Source organism: Leiobunum rupestre, chromosome 9 (assembly GCF_980474605.1).
Source record: "Leiobunum rupestre chromosome 9, qqLeiRupe1.1.hap1, whole genome shotgun sequence".
NCBI classification, from domain to species: Eukaryota; Metazoa; Arthropoda; class Arachnida; order Opiliones; family Sclerosomatidae; genus Leiobunum; species Leiobunum rupestre.
In genome coordinates this window covers 50,949,423-50,967,984 of record NC_143392.1, presented here as the reverse complement: position 1 = coordinate 50,967,984, position 18,562 = coordinate 50,949,423, and the positions used below count along the sequence as shown (strand labels likewise).

The 18,562-nt window shown below is 36.5% G+C and overlaps 1 protein-coding gene across 1 annotated transcript; it reads left to right on the top strand.

The window, feature by feature from the left end:
- The first annotated feature begins 5,943 nt into the window (after nucleotides 1–5,943).
- LOC149930848 (uncharacterized) lies at nucleotides 5,944–6,378 on the top strand. The gene has a single exon (XM_090157947.1). The coding sequence runs from the start codon at nucleotides 5,944–5,946 to the stop codon at nucleotides 6,376–6,378; it is 435 nt and encodes a 144-aa protein (XP_090014073.1).
- The last annotated feature ends 12,184 nt before the right edge of the window (nucleotides 6,379–18,562 follow it).

The window sequence follows — 18,562 nt, the reverse complement described above, 5'->3', positions numbered from 1 at the left end:
AGTAACGTGTACCCCCTTTGATTACATATTTGCGCACCACACTTATTTTGTAGAATATTTCAACAACACGTGTTTAATGTATGTTGACAAAAGAGTTCGATATTGCTTAGATGAGGACCAATTTGGCAGTTTTAGACTGGAACAGTCACGCGGCCAGTGTGAAAGTAGATGAATAAAAAATTTGAATATGTTGATAAGATTTGGAGAAATATAATGGCTTCTAAAGCCTAAATGGATATAAGAATAGTTTTGAATAGATTCGATACACATTGTTGTCATTGAAAATATTTTTAAGTTTATTATTAATTTATGTATTTCATCTGATTAGTTTTAGTTCAAATATTTAGAAAACCGAAATAATACAGAGATAGCCCAAATCTGGTCCTCTTTTTTACGTGCAAAGGAGAGACGACCCTCACCTGAATGTAAAGGTAACGCCTTGGACGTTTCACTATATAGTCAGCCAATTTTGGGATTATCTTTTCGTCCCGAGAAGGTTGATTTTCCGGGAATTTACCTAATCTACACGATAGCGGCCGATGACAAAAGCTGGGGGTCAAAAGAAGGGGCTAACTCGCGGACTTTTTTTTATCTCCACGGAGCACCATCTGGCAGGCAGAAAACGACGCGTTCGAAAGGCGCATTTCGCCGCCGGACCTTCTCCAAAAAGGTGTGCTGCGGTAAGCGTATATGCAAGGGGAGCGTTGAGGGCAAGTAAATATCCAGGGTGACAGGCAGAAGAAAACCTAGGCCTTTAAGTTTAATTTCAATGTTTATTACCAAAGCAAATAATATTTGTAGTTTATTTGCCATAATAATTAATTAATTCGTCAATTATTTAATCAATACTTGAAGTCATTCAAATTATTATTAATTAAATAATATTAATTGTATGAGAGGGGGCTAAGGTTTTGTCTTCCGCCCCGGGCGACCGTAAGTTTAGTGACGCCACTGTATAGCGATTGTCGTGTACTAGTTTCACGTATCGAAAACCCTCGTCGCCATTGCTAATTATTTTAAAATCGGACACTCAGAAGACAGAAGTTTTAGCGGATAATTTTTGCTCCTCTCTTTCCCGTCTTTTTTGAACGTTAAAATTTCGCTCTCATTTTTCCGCTCTTTTTTGAGCGGTTAAATCGGCGCTCCTCTCTTTCCGCTCTTTTTTGAGCGGTAAAAATTTCGCTCCTCTCTTTTCGCTCTTTTTTTAGGGGTAAAATTTTCGCTCCTCTCTTTTCGCTCTTTTTTTGAGGGGTAAAATTTTCGTTCTTTTTTTCCGCTCTTTTTTGAGCGGTAAAATTTTCGCTCCTCTCATTTTTGTTTTGCGCTCTTTTAAAGATCGGGACCCATTAAAGGACAGAGGAGGTGTTCTTCTCTATGTTTCAAGTCTCAACGCTGGTTCAACTGTTGAACTGTTTGACGAGGTTATGTTATCAGACTGGTCTTTAAATTTGGGACTTGAATTTTTATCTGTTTTATGCTCTAATGATAATTCTTCTATCCTGGTCTGTTTGTTATATCGTTCTCCGCTCTTCTCAAGTCATGGTGAAATTAAACTTATGAAAAAAGCTGTCAATGATTATTGTGCTGCTCGGAATCTTGGGATTTTATTTCTTGGAGATTTTATCTACCCAAAATTAGATTGGAATACCTTTCAACCCGAAAAGGACGCTACCAAAAGTGCTAGAGAATTTTTGGAACTTGTATCTAATACTGGTTTGCATCAAATGGTCACTACACCTACTCGCATTGCCACAATCAATCAACGAGCGAATACTCTTGATCTCGTCATTACTAATTTTAATCTTGTTTATGATGTCCGTACCTTTCATCCTATTGGCTCTAGTGATCATGCTACTGTGGTGTTTGAACTCGCTTTTCCTCCATCGTTACATGATGTTCAAAAAAGAGAAGCAAGTGCTTATTTTAAAGGTGACTACGAAGGCTTTAGAACGTATTTAGGCACGATTGATTGGAGTGGTCTGCTTTCCCCTGATTCTTTTGACGTTAATTGGAACAATTTCCGTAGGGTTATAAGTGAAGGTACTTCAAGATTTGTACCGTTTAGAAAACAGAAACAAGATTGTAAGCCTGCTTCTGTTCGTTCTGTGAGGTCTAAAAAATTGAAGCAGACATCCTGGGAGCGTCATGTTCGACTAAAACGCCGGCATGCTTCCCAAAAATTAACAGATCAAGCTTATGAAATTTACAAAAAGGCTCTTAATGCTCTAACGAATGCCTCGAGGAAGTGTCAAAGAAAAAATTAAAATCAGCTAGCTGATTTAATTTTCAAGAACCCGAAAGCTTTCAATGCTCACATTAATAGTAAGATAATTAGTCGTTTCATAATGTCTCATCTCAACGATGACTATGGAAACGCTATTGTGGATCCCAGGGATATTGCTAATCAGTTTAATGATCACTTCGCTAGTGTGGCGTCAAATGTCTCTGGAATACCGTCTACAACTCTAACTGTTTACTCTACTGATTCTTCCAAGAGTTCCAATCTCTCCACTTTTACTTGTACACCCGAAGATGTCATGCGTCAACTTACGTTATTGGATCACTCTAAATCAGCGGGCCCTGGTGACATTCATCCCTACCTTCTCAAGACGCTCTCTATTGAACTTTGTGGTCCTCTTAGCGTATTATTTCATCAAAGTTTTTCTTTGGGTATTGTTCCTGATTCTTGGAAAATGGCTAATGTTACACCTTTTCATAAAAAGGGAAACAGAACAAACAAAGCCAACTGTAGACCAATTAGAATGACTAGTCAGGTTTTTAAGGTGTGTGAGAGAGTAGTGTTGGTTAGACTCCGGCCACTCTGTTGATGTCTTATATCTTGACTTCGCAAAATCATTTGATACTATCCCTTCTGCTGGACTTAACAAAGCTATTCGTGATGCTGGTATCTGTGGTGCGGCGGCTGACTGGCTTCAAAGTTTTTTTACCGATCGATGCCAACGTGTAGTACTTAAAGGCTCTTTTTCGGAAATAAAACCACTTCTGAGTGGTGTTCCGCAAGGTTCGGTTTTAGGACCATTACTGTTTAATTTCTTTATAAATAACTTGCCAGAAGTCGTTCGAGACGCTATCATGTTATTATTCACTGATGACAGTAAACTGTATATGGCTATTTCGTCTCAAAATGATTGCGAGCGTTTACAAGCTGATCTGGAAGAGGTTTTAAAATGGTACAAATTTCACGGAATTAATTCAACGTTTCTAAATGCGAAGTCCTTCATTTTGGATCTAAAAATCCGAAAATTATCTACTCTATTTATGGTTGCGTGGTTCCATCTCTAACGAAAGTCAGAGATCTGGGAGTTATTATAGATGATAAACTAAAATTTCAAGATCACTCTACAAAAGTTGTTAATCGTCTAAACTCTATTACCGGCCTCGTACGAAGGAATTTTTGTTTCTACAGCAAAATTTAATGATAACAATTTATTCGTCTTTAGTTCTTCCAGTTATTGACTATGGTTCTATTATTTGTTCACCGCCTTTCTCCACTTCAATGACTAAAATCACAAAAGCGCACAACCGTTTTACCAAGCTGACCCGTAATTTTCAAAAACTTAATCCACCACAACGCGACGAAGCCTTAAATATCTCAACTCCGTCTTTACGCCACAAGATTAATGATTTGGTTTTTTTGCATGATATATATCAGGGGCGAATAGATACGTCTCTTAAAGAACTTCTTACACCTTCTTGTGTCACTTTGACTCGTGGACATCGGGCCAAGCTTACTAAACCACTTGTCAAAACGTCCGTAAAACAAAACCATTTTTGTACACGCGTTGTGAATGACGGGAACAAACTACCAGCTGAAGTTCTTGAATTGAACACTTCTAATTCGTTTCGAGGCAATGTTACGAACTGGTTGAAGACCAACTCTACTTAATTTTGTTTTTATTGTTATTTCCCTTACCCTCTTGTCAACTTATTATTTTTAAATTAATGAATCTATGTAGTAGAATTTACTCTTTTTATCTTTGTCTTTCTTTGTGTGTAGTGGGGGTTACACATAAGTCTCTAGTGACTTCGTAGCTTTGTACAATGTGTGATTCAATAAATATTATAATAAGCGTGAAAAAGGTTATTTAACTTATTTAAAATAATATCATTTTGTGACGACGGATACTTTATGGTAGGAATTTTATTTTAATAACACTTACAATATTTTTAAAAAAACTTTGCGGGCTTTTGGACCGGAGCATTTTTCAAGGACTTGTCCTTACAAATTGAATTGTTTATTTTCATTTAAAATAGTGCTTGAAAAGGGGTTCCGGCTCGAAAGCTGTCAAAGTGTTTTAAAAAATGGTGTCAGTTTTTTTAAATAAAATTACTACCATGAAGTATCCGTAGTCGCAAAGTAGAATTATTTTAAATAAATTAAAAACCATGGTAAATAAATTCAACATATACGATTAAGGTATACACTTTAGCAGTAGTAAGTAATATTAACAGATGTGTCCATCTTCCTATACCGCTAATATTACCATATATTTCTGACATTTACTTTAAAATACCATATAGCTAAACTAATCAATCGGATTATTGGTGGATGCATGGATATTACTGTGGCATTATCGACATTCAGCAACTGCGGTGATACTAAGCAAGCCATTGCCATTAGGTACAATACCTAGATAATCAAAATGGTCTTGGATATTGCTATATCCGCAATCTCCACCGTAAATCTTTTCCGAAAATTCAAGGTCGACAACCAGTCTTAGACTTGAGCTTCCTCCTGTAATACTATTTGGAGAGTTTTCTAGTGAATTCTTAGAGCTCGCAGTGTTAAAAATGTCCATAAAATAAATTAAATAAAATGTTAATCTGATAATCGTCTAAAAATTAAAATTAGTAATGTTAGTAAAATTAAACCTTAAGAAAATATCCATTGTTAAAATAATTCTAGATAGTAAAGTACTTTAAAAAAAGTATTTCATTGTATGTAAGTTTCCAAACGTAAAAACCCCAAAGGATTTGGACCGTTCGCTGACTAGCCCAAAAATATATTTATCAATGTATTGAAACTCAATTTGACTCGGTTGTGAACGAGGGACGTCAGCCCCGACTATATTGACGCTGCAACCGAGTTTTCTTAATGTATTGTATTGTAAAAACATTTTACTTCTAAATCATTCTCGCTCGGTTTGGAATGGTCGACGGCATTTAATTCAGTCTAAGGCTCGTGTACAAACTTCCCAAACTAAAACAAAACAAAACCACTCAATGGTTTAAATATCATTTTTCAGTTGGTGATATTTAGAAAAAATATAGCTTTCCCAGAACCAGTGAAAATAAAATTCGATTAAAACAAAACCCGATTTTCTACATGGGTGCCGAACTAAACCCGGGAATAAACGAAAGCAAAAATGCCTACACAAGAAGATACAACCGACGACAAGCTATCGGATAAGGATAAAACTACTACGAAAGTTCTCACCAAAGCCCAGCAAGCTCGTCTGGATAACCTAAACCTGCTGAAAGCTGCGAGACAAAGCGCCCAAGATGCCGCTACTAGGAGAATCAACAATCTTGACCTACTCCTAACCGACCCAAAAACGGTAGCGGATGACCTGGAAGACAATTTGGCAATTCTACTTCATAAAGAAGAGGATCTTATTGACCTAGACGGTAAAGTAGAATCTCTCATCGACGATCCCAGCGAATTGATGATCGAACGAAGCGTAGCGATCGCCGAAATGGAAAAAATTACTCTCTACAAGTCAAAAACTACGCGAGCCATCCGGAAAGCGACCGGACCAGGCGGTCATCGGGATACTTTCGCCGCCTCACCAGCCACACGCCGCGAATCCATCAATTAAACTACAGCCGATTCTAATCACCGTTTTCCGAGGGGACCACACCAAATGGCCAAGATTTAAAGTCACTGTTGATGATCAACCCAGGCTAACAAAGGTAGAAAAAATGATACATTTGATTTCGTATCTAGAGGGAGAAGCCCTTCAGTGGATCCAAGGTTTTCCCGAGATAGATAACTCTTATGATAAGATAGTGGACATGTTAAAACAACGCTATGATAAAACTCACTTAGCTATAAATGAGCACATTCAAAAATTATTAGACATTCAACCAATAACCGACTCTAGTAATGTAAAGGCGCTACGTCGCCTTTTAGACACGTGTGAAATTAGCCTAAGGTGTTTGAAATCGTTAGGAGTAACTACAGCCGCGGAGAAGGCTAGTTACGTATGCCCCGCATTGTTAAGATGTCTCCCAATAGATATTAGAACCGAATATTATCTAAAACATAAACCGGGTAATAACAAGCAATGGGACGCCGAAGAACTAGTAGGTTTTTTTAAAGAACAAGTTGAGTGCAGAGAGATGGCCAAATGCTAGACGGAATTAACAAAAAATTCAAATTTTAACTCTAACAATAACAAAAATAGTAAACAAAATAAATATAAGGGAGGATCTGCTTCTTCATTGTCGGTACAGGCTAGGCAATAGTCATAGAACTATAGAATGCCCAAAACTTACTTAAGAACAGAAAAAAAACAAATTATAACGGATAATGGTAGATGTACGAATTGCCTAAAATTTAGCCTTAAAATTTTTACTGTCTGCTCTTGTTGATTGAACATCTGCTCTCGTTGATTATCTATTTCACTAAGGATTGATGATAAAATATCGTTGAGCCTCTCCTGATTGTTAACAACAGATTGCGCTGCCTTATCTAAAGTTTCCGTCCCGCTACTTGGATTGGACTGTTCCGACCGCTGATGGGCTACTGGTATGGCACTTGGCTTTTTGTGGCTTCATTTAGCAATTGGCTTATGTTTAGTGGAGCTCTCCGGGACGCTATAAGATGGAAATGGGTTTTCCGGTAAACTTTCTTCTGTTTATGAAAATATATCTAAGGTAAGGCAGTTGCTAATCTAAAATAAGCGCATTTCCATTTATACTCATCTGTGCAGTTAACCCGATCCCTCTACTCTTTTTGGATGTTATTGGATTACAAATTGGTGAAGCTAAAGAAGATTTCACATAACTAATGGAACCCGTATTCAATTTTTAATGATATTTTACCGGGGCGTTTCAACAAGCAATGCCTAACATCACCACTGCCAACACTTGGTGGTGTATCCATAGGGCTTATGTGAAAAACTCCTGCATATGCACTTGTACTTCGCCTTGATGGTGGAATGTAGGAAACATCGTGCAGTTTTTTTCTGCACGTGTAATGTATTACTTGTAAATGTATATATCTATAAATTGTGTACTGCATGACACTTGGAAATTTATAGCTGCAGTGTCTATGTGGTTATCACCACCAGCTATCCCTCTAATTGCCGTTTCGCCAATTAATTTAACAACCCTGAGCTCAAGAGGTGACGGCTCATCGTAAGAGACTGGACCCCCTCCAGTGGCTTTTTTGGACCTAATATTTTCTTGAGCCTTTTTCTTCACTACACTTTTGAAGTCGGACCATTTGGTTCTTAGTTGATGGCCTGTTCTCGTCACACCCATTCCGACTGCTGAAACTTCCTTGACAATTTCGTCCCAAGCTTTCGTTACGTCTTCGTTGCTATCATATATTTTCCCTATCCCCATTTCCCTTTTAACTAATCCTAATCTTGCCTCTAATCCTGCTACAAGAGCTTCTATTTCCCTACCATTTAATCTCTTACGCCTTTGCTCACTTTCTTCCCCAGTTTGGCTTTTATTTTTCGCCATTGTAAATAAGTCAAATTTGAAGATAAAATATAAAATATAATAAAATAATAACAAAATATGAAATATAATAATATATAATTGAAAACTCTCTTTATATCCAAAAAGTTTAGCCAGTTTCGCTCTGAAAACCTACTCAACTGCCGACCGGCGACCGCCAAATTTAAAGCGTTTCATTGGCTACAGCCGTGGGCGGAGCTTCGGAGAAAAAAAGGCGAAATAACGAGAGCGGGAGTTTACGAAGTCTCATTAAAATGTCTCTGGAACGCGTTTTTATAACTCTAGTCTAGGTCTCGTTAAATCGGTTTCGTTAAATCGCGAGTCTTGTTTTTTAACGAGACTTTAGAAAACGTCTCTGGAACGGGCCCTAAGTTTCTTAATCGCTTCCCGGACGTCGTTTTCGTTAATGCGGAGGTTAGGGAAGCAATTGCTGTTTTTTGGATTGTCGTCCGTCTTCGAGTTGATTGTTGCGGTGCTTGATGTACTTGCAGTTTGGGATTCACCTATGCTGGAAAAATAGCTACAAAATTTTAAAGCTACTTCTTCATCGGAGACGAAGTTTCCATTGTCCTCGAGTACAATATTTTTGCTCTGACATTTGATTGTTTCGTCTAGGTAGGAGTATAGTTTGCTTGTGTTCGATTGTAGAACGTTGACGATAGAATTTTCTTGAATGCGCCGATCAGTTTTCAACAATTTTTGAGAATCCTTTCTCGCCTTTTGGTACAAAGCGAGATCGACCGGATTGCCTTTTCTTCGAAATTTTTTGTGAAAATATAATTTATTGCCGAGTGCTTTTTTCAGGTCTTCGCTAAACCAATGTGGAAAACGTGGATTACGTGTCGGATAAACATTACTTTTTGGTGGCTTACGCTTCGGAATACTTTTTTCAATAGCAGCGTTGACTTTATTTACAAAAGTATCGACTGCTTGATCAATATCGTCGGATTCTGCTATAGGTGACCAGTCAGTGTTTGCCAAAGAGTGATATACATGTAGCTGAGTGAAGTCACTCTTTTTAAAATCATATTGCGGTGCTGCGTTGGAACTCTTCGGAATGAAAGGCAATCTGCAGTTCGTTACCTTGATCTCTAGGTAAATATCCAATTTGAACAGTTCCGACACGTTTTCAGAGAAAGAGATACAATTGCTGTTTGTTAATACTAAATCGAGGATGTTCCCACAAATATTTTTTACTTTGTTTAGCTGAGACAGGTTAAGTGCGACAGCAAATTCCAAAAGAGCCTACGCTCTGGGTTTAACTGCAGAATTCATCCATCTTGGGCAGGTTGAAGTCGCCAATTATTAGTATGTCGTGGGTATATATTTTGAGTTTCGGTAGTATATCAGAATAGTATTTTAATATCGGTTCAGGCTGCCAACTTTGTGCAAAGTAATGGTTACCAATTAATAGTTTCTGTCCTTTCGCAATTTCTATTTCTAACCATACACTTTCTGAGGTGAGTTCTAATTCTTCCCTGCGGATACAACTTAGCTCTCGATTGACCAATACCATAGAATCTCCGCCGACTGTGAACAAACCCGTACCTTTGTGCCGATCTGCTCAGTGACATTGATAGTTATCTCGAATGGCATCTTTGTCAAAATGGTGGTCCGTAAAGTTGGTTTCTGTAATACACACTATGTCGAGGTCAACGTTTAAGAGATTATTATAGAATTCGTCTATTTTAGTTCGTAGTCCTCTAACATTTTGTTAGAAAATTTTTATATACTCCTTTTGGTTTTTTGTCATTAATGGGTTCTAAATAAAGGTAAGAGACGTATGATAGATGTTTATTAGGATACAATAATAGGAACGTTACCTTCCTGTAGTATTTGCCTGGCAGTAATAGGACCACGATATCAATATGTTTTTGGGCCATATAGCAGCATCTAGCACACTGTTAAAAATAAAGGTGTACACACAGAAAAATATTATTGTAAATTTTACAGTTATCTGCGGTCAGCATAGATGCCAGCAGAATGTTGTTAATTTCAATACCAACTCTGACTGTTTTCTTTATTGTCATGCTTCCTGTTAAATATACTGGACACTCTGCTGTTTAAAAATACAGCAAGATAAAGTTATATTTACAGAGTATTGCTGTTTATTTAACCTTTATTCCCGACGTATTTAATACGGTAAAATTCCAGTGTTTGCCCTAGTTATCAAACGTATTTAGTACAGAACCTATTCACAACGTTATAATTTCATCAAACATTTTACGGATCAAACCAATATCACATTGGCTTAGGCCTAATTAAAAGATTTCAAATATTTTATTAAGCAATTCATTATAGAAACACATAATATTTTTATAAATTATTATATCAAAAATCTTGACCAAACATTTTCATTATTCAACAGAATAATTTAATCGTAAATAGAAGAAGTGACTATACAACTCTAGTCAATCATGTTTAACTCGAGCCTTTGTAGTTTAGAGTTACAGGGAAAACCAAAGGAAAGTAAACTATTAACTTGGTTTCAAATTATTAAGCACACGATGAACAAGGGCTGTAATTATTATAGCATTTTGCGTGGGGTGCTACTTATACCAAAGAGTATATAAAAATATTTTTATCGGATATTATTTTATTTAAAACTAAAAGGAATCTTGTGCGATTTAAAAAAATGTTTTGACAAATAATAATTAGTTGTTTTATATACTAGCGCTTGCCGTTTATTACAGAAAAAAACAGGAACGTGTGGTAAATTTTACGCATTTTTGAAGTAAAACGTCAACCACGGTTTCATATTGTTAATTTTAATATAACTGTCATTTTAGAAACCGTACGAATATGAATTTTTACAGTCGCTACTGTTTTCTTCAAAATACAGCAGAAAGCTGCAAATTTTACGACAAACTGCTGTTAACCCACTTCAACTGCACCTTGCTGTAAATTATAAACCGTATTTGCTGTTTTTTTAACAGTAAGTTTTGAGTGTGTATAAAACGACCAAAATTGGACTTTTAATTTATTTCAAACCATTTGGTTACTAAAAACGGTCTAATCCATTATTTTAGACTTATTTTACTATTTTATGTTTAATACAATACCTTTTGGGGTATTGAAAAGGAATGAGACCTAAGAATAAACCATTTCCAGTCCTGGTGGTAAAGGTATAAAAAGTTATGTTCTAACATTTAGTCCTTTTGAATACCCATTTAATTCTCTTAAACGAAGAAAAAATAATATGGACCAATTTCGAGACTAGTATTTGAATACTACGTTATTTTATTTTTTTAATATTTTCTTTAAAATGACATAAAGCGAAGAAATTCCAATCACCAGGATTATTTAACTAAGGTTAAGTCTTTAAAAATTTGATAGCAGATTTTAAATCTAGGGGATATTGATTAAGGGGTCAAACTATGATAATCCAAATATCGGCACCTATGAATTCTTGAAATGTGTATAGCAAAAACTGAAAGTTTTAAATGGTACTTTACGTAATCAACTCCCCACGTTCAACGACTTCAGGGACGCTCTGTCGGCTATTTCCCCCGAACGAAAAATAGCCTAATCTGGCCATGGTAATGGTTAATATATCGAGTCGTATTGAATAATAACAAAAATTAAATAGATTAGAGCCTATAACGGACTGAAAATAAAGTGAAAAAGGACTAACTTCTTACTGTTTATGAAGTGAAATGGAAAAAGAGTGTAAAATAAGTACTTAAACACTACCCAAAAGGATTGAATTTTGGGTGCAGAAGGTTTAAATATGGTTTATGATAAAACCCTGAATGGTCTTAAATATTGGAAAAAGTTTTAAGCACTTTAAAGGTCTAAAATAAAAAATTTATTTTTAACAGTGCACTATATTGTTGGTCTCGTTAACGTCGTCGTCGTTGCAATATTCCTTGCCATCTTTATTATTATTGTAGAGGTCTTCATTTGTTCGATTCGTTGCCGAGCAATTGGTTTCAGTTCTGAAATTAAGTTGTATATTCAGCTTTCGCAGTTCCTCCTTCGTGGCACGGTGTAGCATTTTAACATCTGTTAGCTCAGATTCCATAGTCTCTACTTTGTCCTGGATTTCATGATTCCGTTGATTAACCTCTTGGATTTCGGTTTTACACACTTTATTTGAAGTATTGCCTCAATCGTATTGGATAATTGTTCTATAATTGATGTCTCAGAACGTGTTACCGTTTCCATTCTTCTAAACTCTGATATAACTTTGCGCATGGAAGTCGTTAAGGTTTCATTACGATGCTTAAAGGGCCATTTTACTGGAGTGACGAAAGAGAGATTATTTCGCCCGGGTAGCCTGTTTTTAGGCTCTTTAAAAGATGTTTCATCACTAGCAAATAAATCGAACTCGTGATGGCACACCGTAATTTGAAACACCACCGCGAAAAAGTTGTACAACAGAGGCTGCGCGATTATTGGCCAAGCAATTTATATAAATGATAAGGCGGCTGAACCCATCAACGCATCCGTGAACAACGAATCTCCAAGATATTAACTTGTGGTTACTGTCAATGTGCCTGAAAATAATTATCGATTATATAAGTTTCCCACACTATAACAAAGTTAGAGTAAAACGGTTTTCAAGGGAGATCAACGATGATGTTCAACAGGGCCGTGCTTAGGAGGGGCAAGCGGTGCGACCGCCCAGGGCCGCTAAATTTGAGAAGATTTCAGCGCCGCTTAAGCCCTAAGCCAGGGCCGGCGCTAGGATTTTTGGGCCCCAGGTAATTTTTTTTGGAAATAGTCAGAAGATTTTAGTTAGGCACCCGTTCTGGCGGGCCCCTTTCGTAGGCCCGGGCCCGGGGTACTTTTGCCCCGCTTACCCCCCTAACGCCGGCCCTGCCCTAAGCACGGCCCTGATGTGCTAAAACTTTAAAGACGTGTGTTGGAATTTATATATCTTAGGATGGTCAGAGCCATGCTTAGAGGTTAAGCTTCCCTGTGCGAATTGATTTTAGAAAGCCCAGTATAGCAAGCGAGGACCGACTATTCGCTGCCGAAAACTACCGCTATGCCCCCTTTCGGCTGTCGTAAAAAAAGCAAGGGGGTACAAAATACGGTGTGTAGTTAAAGCTACAACAGCAGAAGACTGATCACACGATTGATAAACTGAGTACCCTCTTAGCAGACGCTAAAGCTTCAGCGTCGCTGTGCCACTTAGGCTCGTTTCGGTTGCGAATTATAGTTGAAAATGTTTAAATTAACAATGTGCGCTTAGGCTCTTAATTTATTGTCACATGATCGGTCCATAGAAATATTTTAGTGGCATTTTTCGCTTTGAAATTTACCGGTCCTGAGTGGCCTTGCACGGCTTTGAGCCATAGGCTCTATAAACTAAAGCTACCATTGTCGATGACTACATTTATTTTGTGCTATTTTGAAACAAAAGTTGAACCTCTTTAGAACTCATTGGGTTTGCAATTTTCTAGCAAATTACCGACCTGTGCGATACATAATATTTTACCATAATGCATTGGCACACTGAACGTTGTAGACACGACGTTGAATGGCTTGCCTTCTCCTTAGGGCACGACCAACTGGATCCAAAATCTGAAGTCGTTCTCGGACTCGCTCTCGCGGCGTTCTAACACCAATGGCTCTAAGTCCACCAATTATATAGGTTTCACCAACGTTGTGCGTTTCTCGTAGGAGCGTTGAAATATGCCCATCTAAAGTTTCAACTGAAATGCTATTATCTTCTTCATATTGTACATGTTCTCTGTGGCGTTGCAATGAACGGCTACTTATCCCTAATGTATCGGCTGTTTGAACCCAATTCATATTAAGGCTTCTACGACAAAATGCAATCTGTTCTCGAGTAACGCCAAACCTTGGTCTCCCTAAATTTCCTAGTCTTACAACTGGAGCACTAAAGGCAATGGTATCCAAGGGAGTCATTTCGGCCACTCTATTTGTTATAAAACTGTTCATACATTAATATACATTATATTAAAAAGTTCATCTTCAACAGCTCCAAGTCCTCTTTCTTCGTACATTTCAAGACTTAAAATTACTGATCCAAAAATCTCACGGTGACCTTCCAGACGTCTCTGGTATATCTCCAAAGCGTTCAAATCACAAGTATATATATTTCCATGCAATGTTGTAAGAAAATTGATTAGTTCTCTTAAGTAATTATCTGTATCATTACAAATTGCTTCATCGACATTTAGGAAAATTAAAAGAAAAATAACTCTTTTTACTCTGTAAAACAACATTTTTAAAGAGTGTCAAAAAATAACTTTCAATTAAGTGCTCTTCAGTTCTGTTGTAAAACCAGCGGCTAAAACACCAACGTCATTCCGGCGGAATGGTTTAAAAAATAATTAGAGATCAAGGAGAACTTGCAACGGAACGACCTAAAATATAAACTATACTAAATAATATCAAAACGCTTCTAGATAGCGAAAAAACACGAAAACATCAAATTATATCTTAAAACAAAAATCAGTAAGTAGTAAAATTAGTTGGTGGAATTTAAAATTATTAGCATAATACACATTTAAACCAAACTTTCATATTTTGATAAAATAGTGGGATATATAAAATAAGTGATTTATCAAAATACATATCTTAATCTACATTAATAAGTGTAATCAGAAGCCTATAATAAGAGAAACCTCTAACTCCCTATACCACCAACGTAAAACTTTTGAAACGTCTTGTTTTCGACAATGAGCAAAGAAGGTTAACCCGGCCTAGGATTAGCAAATCTCGTGAACGCTACATTTAGTCTTTGTAGCGAAAAAGTAATTTGCACTCCAAATCTGAAACGTATCCTTGGTTTAAAATTTTAAACGCAAAAGACGGGCAAGGCTTAACGTTTTTCAAAGCGTATTGATAAAATTATAGGGTGATATCACCTTCAGAATTACGACTATTGTTAATTAGTATGAATATTTATTATTGCAAATAATAGTTCTAACATTTATTACCTTTATAATGGATAAATTACCAAGTTCAATCAAAACGAGGCGAGTCTCAACATTTAAAATCCCTAGCAAAATCCTATTAACTTCAGATTTCAAGTGATTTCAATATTTATTTGATTAAAGTTACTAATGCTACTAAATTTACGTGATTTCTAGTGATTTCACTGTTGATTGCACAACCGAAGTCCTTCGGTATGAATATATCGAAAGGACTATATTTTCTGGCCACATATCGGCTTAACAAATCTGTATCCCTCCGAATACCTCTAGTTCGAAAACGAGAAATTTGAGCGAGTTAGAGGCTTCTCTTATTATAGGCTTCTGGTGTAATTGACCAGGGTGCGGCTATAATCATTGAGGTATATGCATTTCAATATCGAAAACATTTATACAAAACGTTCATACTTCGATTCGCAGAAAACGTATGATTAAAACATCAAGAAATTAACATTTCAATCTACTTTAATAAGCGTAATTAACAAGATAAAAATTGGCCGGGGGTGCCTATATTTAATTAAATATATGCATTTCAAATATCGAAAAATGTGTTGGTTATTTCTGTAAGAGATCGCTGTATCCTAGGATTTTTATTTTATATTTTCTAGCAGTCCTGCCTTTGCATCTCATGCTAATAAACGCATATTCTATTGTTCCTAACTTGATTAGACTTTTACTTCTTATTTCCAGTTATAATAATTTCCCTTGCAACAAAATGGGGGGGGGGTTACACTGATATTAGAAAAGGTTCATTTGAAAGTTCAATTTAAAAAAAGTTTCAGTATTGAACAAATTAAGGTCCATATTATACATACAACAGGGCCGTCTTTCCCATTGGGCAAAAAGGACACAACCTTAGGCAGGAGCGGATCCAGGCCATCAAGTAAGGAGGGGCGATCATGGGCATTCAAAAGTCCCCTGCTATTTCTTCACAAATTTAGTTGGCAGGTATTAAACTAGATGGCGCTATCGTTTCTAAGCTCGAAGCCTATATGAAGCGTGAAAATGTAACGTGGAGCTCTCATTTTCGTTTGCTTAAACGAAGTACTTTCTACAACTAGAAAGTCTAGTATACTCTAGTATCTATAAATATATTTCAATAACTTCAAAAATTGTTATGTTTTTTCAAGTATTCTAACATTGCTCAAAAGTCCTAAACTTCATATTTAGTCGGGTCTATAACCAGGGTAAATCTAAATCGAATAAAGACTTTTGGTTATTAGTATTTTTGAAATTCAGAATAAGATTCTTCTTTAGTAGGACAAATGAAACTATTTGAACCGATATTTGTAGACTAGAGCGACTATAGACTTCGCACTGGAGGTTAGAAACTTGGGTGGGGTTTTTAGGGGTCTCGCCAATAGCTTTGCCTAGGGGCCTCCAATTATGTAAAGACGGCCCTGACGTACAATAAACCATCGGACGGTCATTGTTCAAAAAAGGGGTAATTAAAGTTCAAAAATTAACTATCGGAGGTTCCTACTCCAACCAAGGTTCTAAGGGAGTTCAAATATTAATCATACCCCAGCAGCGCAAAGAAATCGGCCCGACGGTGTCATTTTTCCGTCCACTATCTGCTCGAAATATGACCGTCGGCTGACTGCACGTTTAATAGTCCAGATTTAGCCGTCCGCGGTGTACTACCCTAGTAGCAAAAAAGTGCTAGCTCAGCGCTGTCGAAAAGGCACCGGAGATTACTGCCGGCCAACTGTGAATTAGAGTGGGAGGCATGAAGTACCCGGCCAACACCACGTTTTAGTGATAGCTAACTTTAGGCGGCCCAGCACTCATCCGATCTGTAGCCACCATTAATAGGACCAGTTTGCCTACACAATTTCACATGCCACGCTTTATAAGCACGCGTAGGTTAAAAATAACTAAAACACTAAACTAACAAGGAGACGACCCGAGGTGTAACACACCGATTTCGTTCAAACTCGGGAGTTTGGTAGACCTTCATGTAACTTGAAAAACCCTAAAGGGAAATCTCCCCATAGGCAACCGTTTCGCCATGGCAACCAGAAATGTTTTTGACAACACAAAATGGCAATTTTCCCATTGAAAATAACATGGGAATCTGACCAAATTTAAGGGTACCCCCTGTCACAATTTTGAAAAAATAAAAAAAAATTGAAAATGCTAAAAAATAAAAAATTTAAATAAAAAATAATGAAAAGTTCGAAATTTATCAAAATTGTGACAGGGGGTATCCTCAAAATTGGTCAAATTCCCATGTCATTTTCAATGGGAAAATTTCCATTTTGTGTTGGCAAAACGGTTGCCTATGGAGAAATTTCCCTTTAGAGTTTTTCAAGTTACATGAAGGTCTACCAAACCCCCGAGTTTGAACCAAATCGGTGTGTTACACCTCGGGTCGTCTCCTTTGTAAGTGTCGCGATGATAAAAGAGTAAGAAAAACACTATAATCCCCGTTACGTGGTTTTCCCTGGACACTTCACAGGCTGCTTTTCATTTTACGCTTTTGTTCCGTAGCAACTATAATTCGCCATTATCTCATCAGCGCGCCCTGCCTTCGACTTCAGGGGCAAATAAAACGTCACGTGACCACGGAATCTCCACGTGTATTTAAACAAGCCAGCGTGCGTTTTTCTAACGGTCTATTAGCGATTTAACAAACAGTAAGTATTTAAAAACCCTTTATTCAGAGCACAATATAAAATGTATAAATATTTCTCGAGAGAGCAAACAATATTTTTATTTTTAATAGTTCCAAAAATCGCGAAAAAGAGGGCAACCGTGTTTCGCGAGTCATCACTTGTCTTTCCCCTAAAGAGTAAATTTTTACCCCCGAACGTGGGTCTTCTCCCTAGTTCAGTAATTCGTCCATGGTGAAACCCATTGAGAAAAGATTCGTAAATAATTCACAAACTATTTACTTAATAAATAAATATAAAAATGTAAACCAAAAAAATATATACTGTATATCATACAATTAACAATCCCTATAAATAAATTTAAGTTCGTTTTTGGAAATTTCACATCATACAAATCAATAATATTCAAGGTCATAATTGTTTATGATAATATAATTTCGAACAACATTTTGACTAAAACTTCTTAAATATAGCCGCTCCAGGACAATTCTTTGCTTATTAATAAAGAATTAAATGATAATTACTTTGAATTTAATTCTTGATGGGTTTCACCAGACGGATTTTGGAAATCACGTATTTATTATGACCACCTATTATTTCGAAATATGGACGTTTTGTATAAATGTGTGCGATACTGAAATGCATAGCCCCTAGGCCAATTTTTGTCTTATAAATTACGCTTATTTATGTAAATTAAGATGTTAAATTTTTGATGGGTTTCACCAGGCGGATTTTGGGAAACCACGTAGCCTATTTAATATTTTATCAAAAGAACGACATTTTGTTTAAATGTGTAATATGTTAATAATTTTAAATTCCTCCAACTAATTTTAATTACTAATTGCTTTTAATCTTAAGATATAATTTACTTGATCGTGGTTTTCGTGTTTTTTCGCTATCTAGAAGCGTTTGGATATTATTTAGTATAGTTTATAATTTAGATCGTTCCGTCGCGAGTTCTCCTCCATCTAAAAATTAATTTTATTTTTGAAAACCATTCCGCCCACCTTGCGGCGGAATAACGTCTGTGAAAAGATTCTGATGCTTAGGACCTGTTGCAACAGTCTGCTTTGCTAGAATCGCATATGTTAAATTCTATTGGTTACCACTTTCGCTAGGGCTTTTGCAACAGGCCCATAGCTGTCTGTTCAAAATGGCCGGAGTATAGCAATATAATTAATCGTGAGTTAATCCGATTTAATCGGTTTAATCGAGATTTAATCGGCTTAATCGAAATGTAATCCTCTTAATCAAGATTTAAAGAATTGAATAACTAACTTGATTTTGTCACGATTTAGTTCATTTAATCATTTTAATCATGAT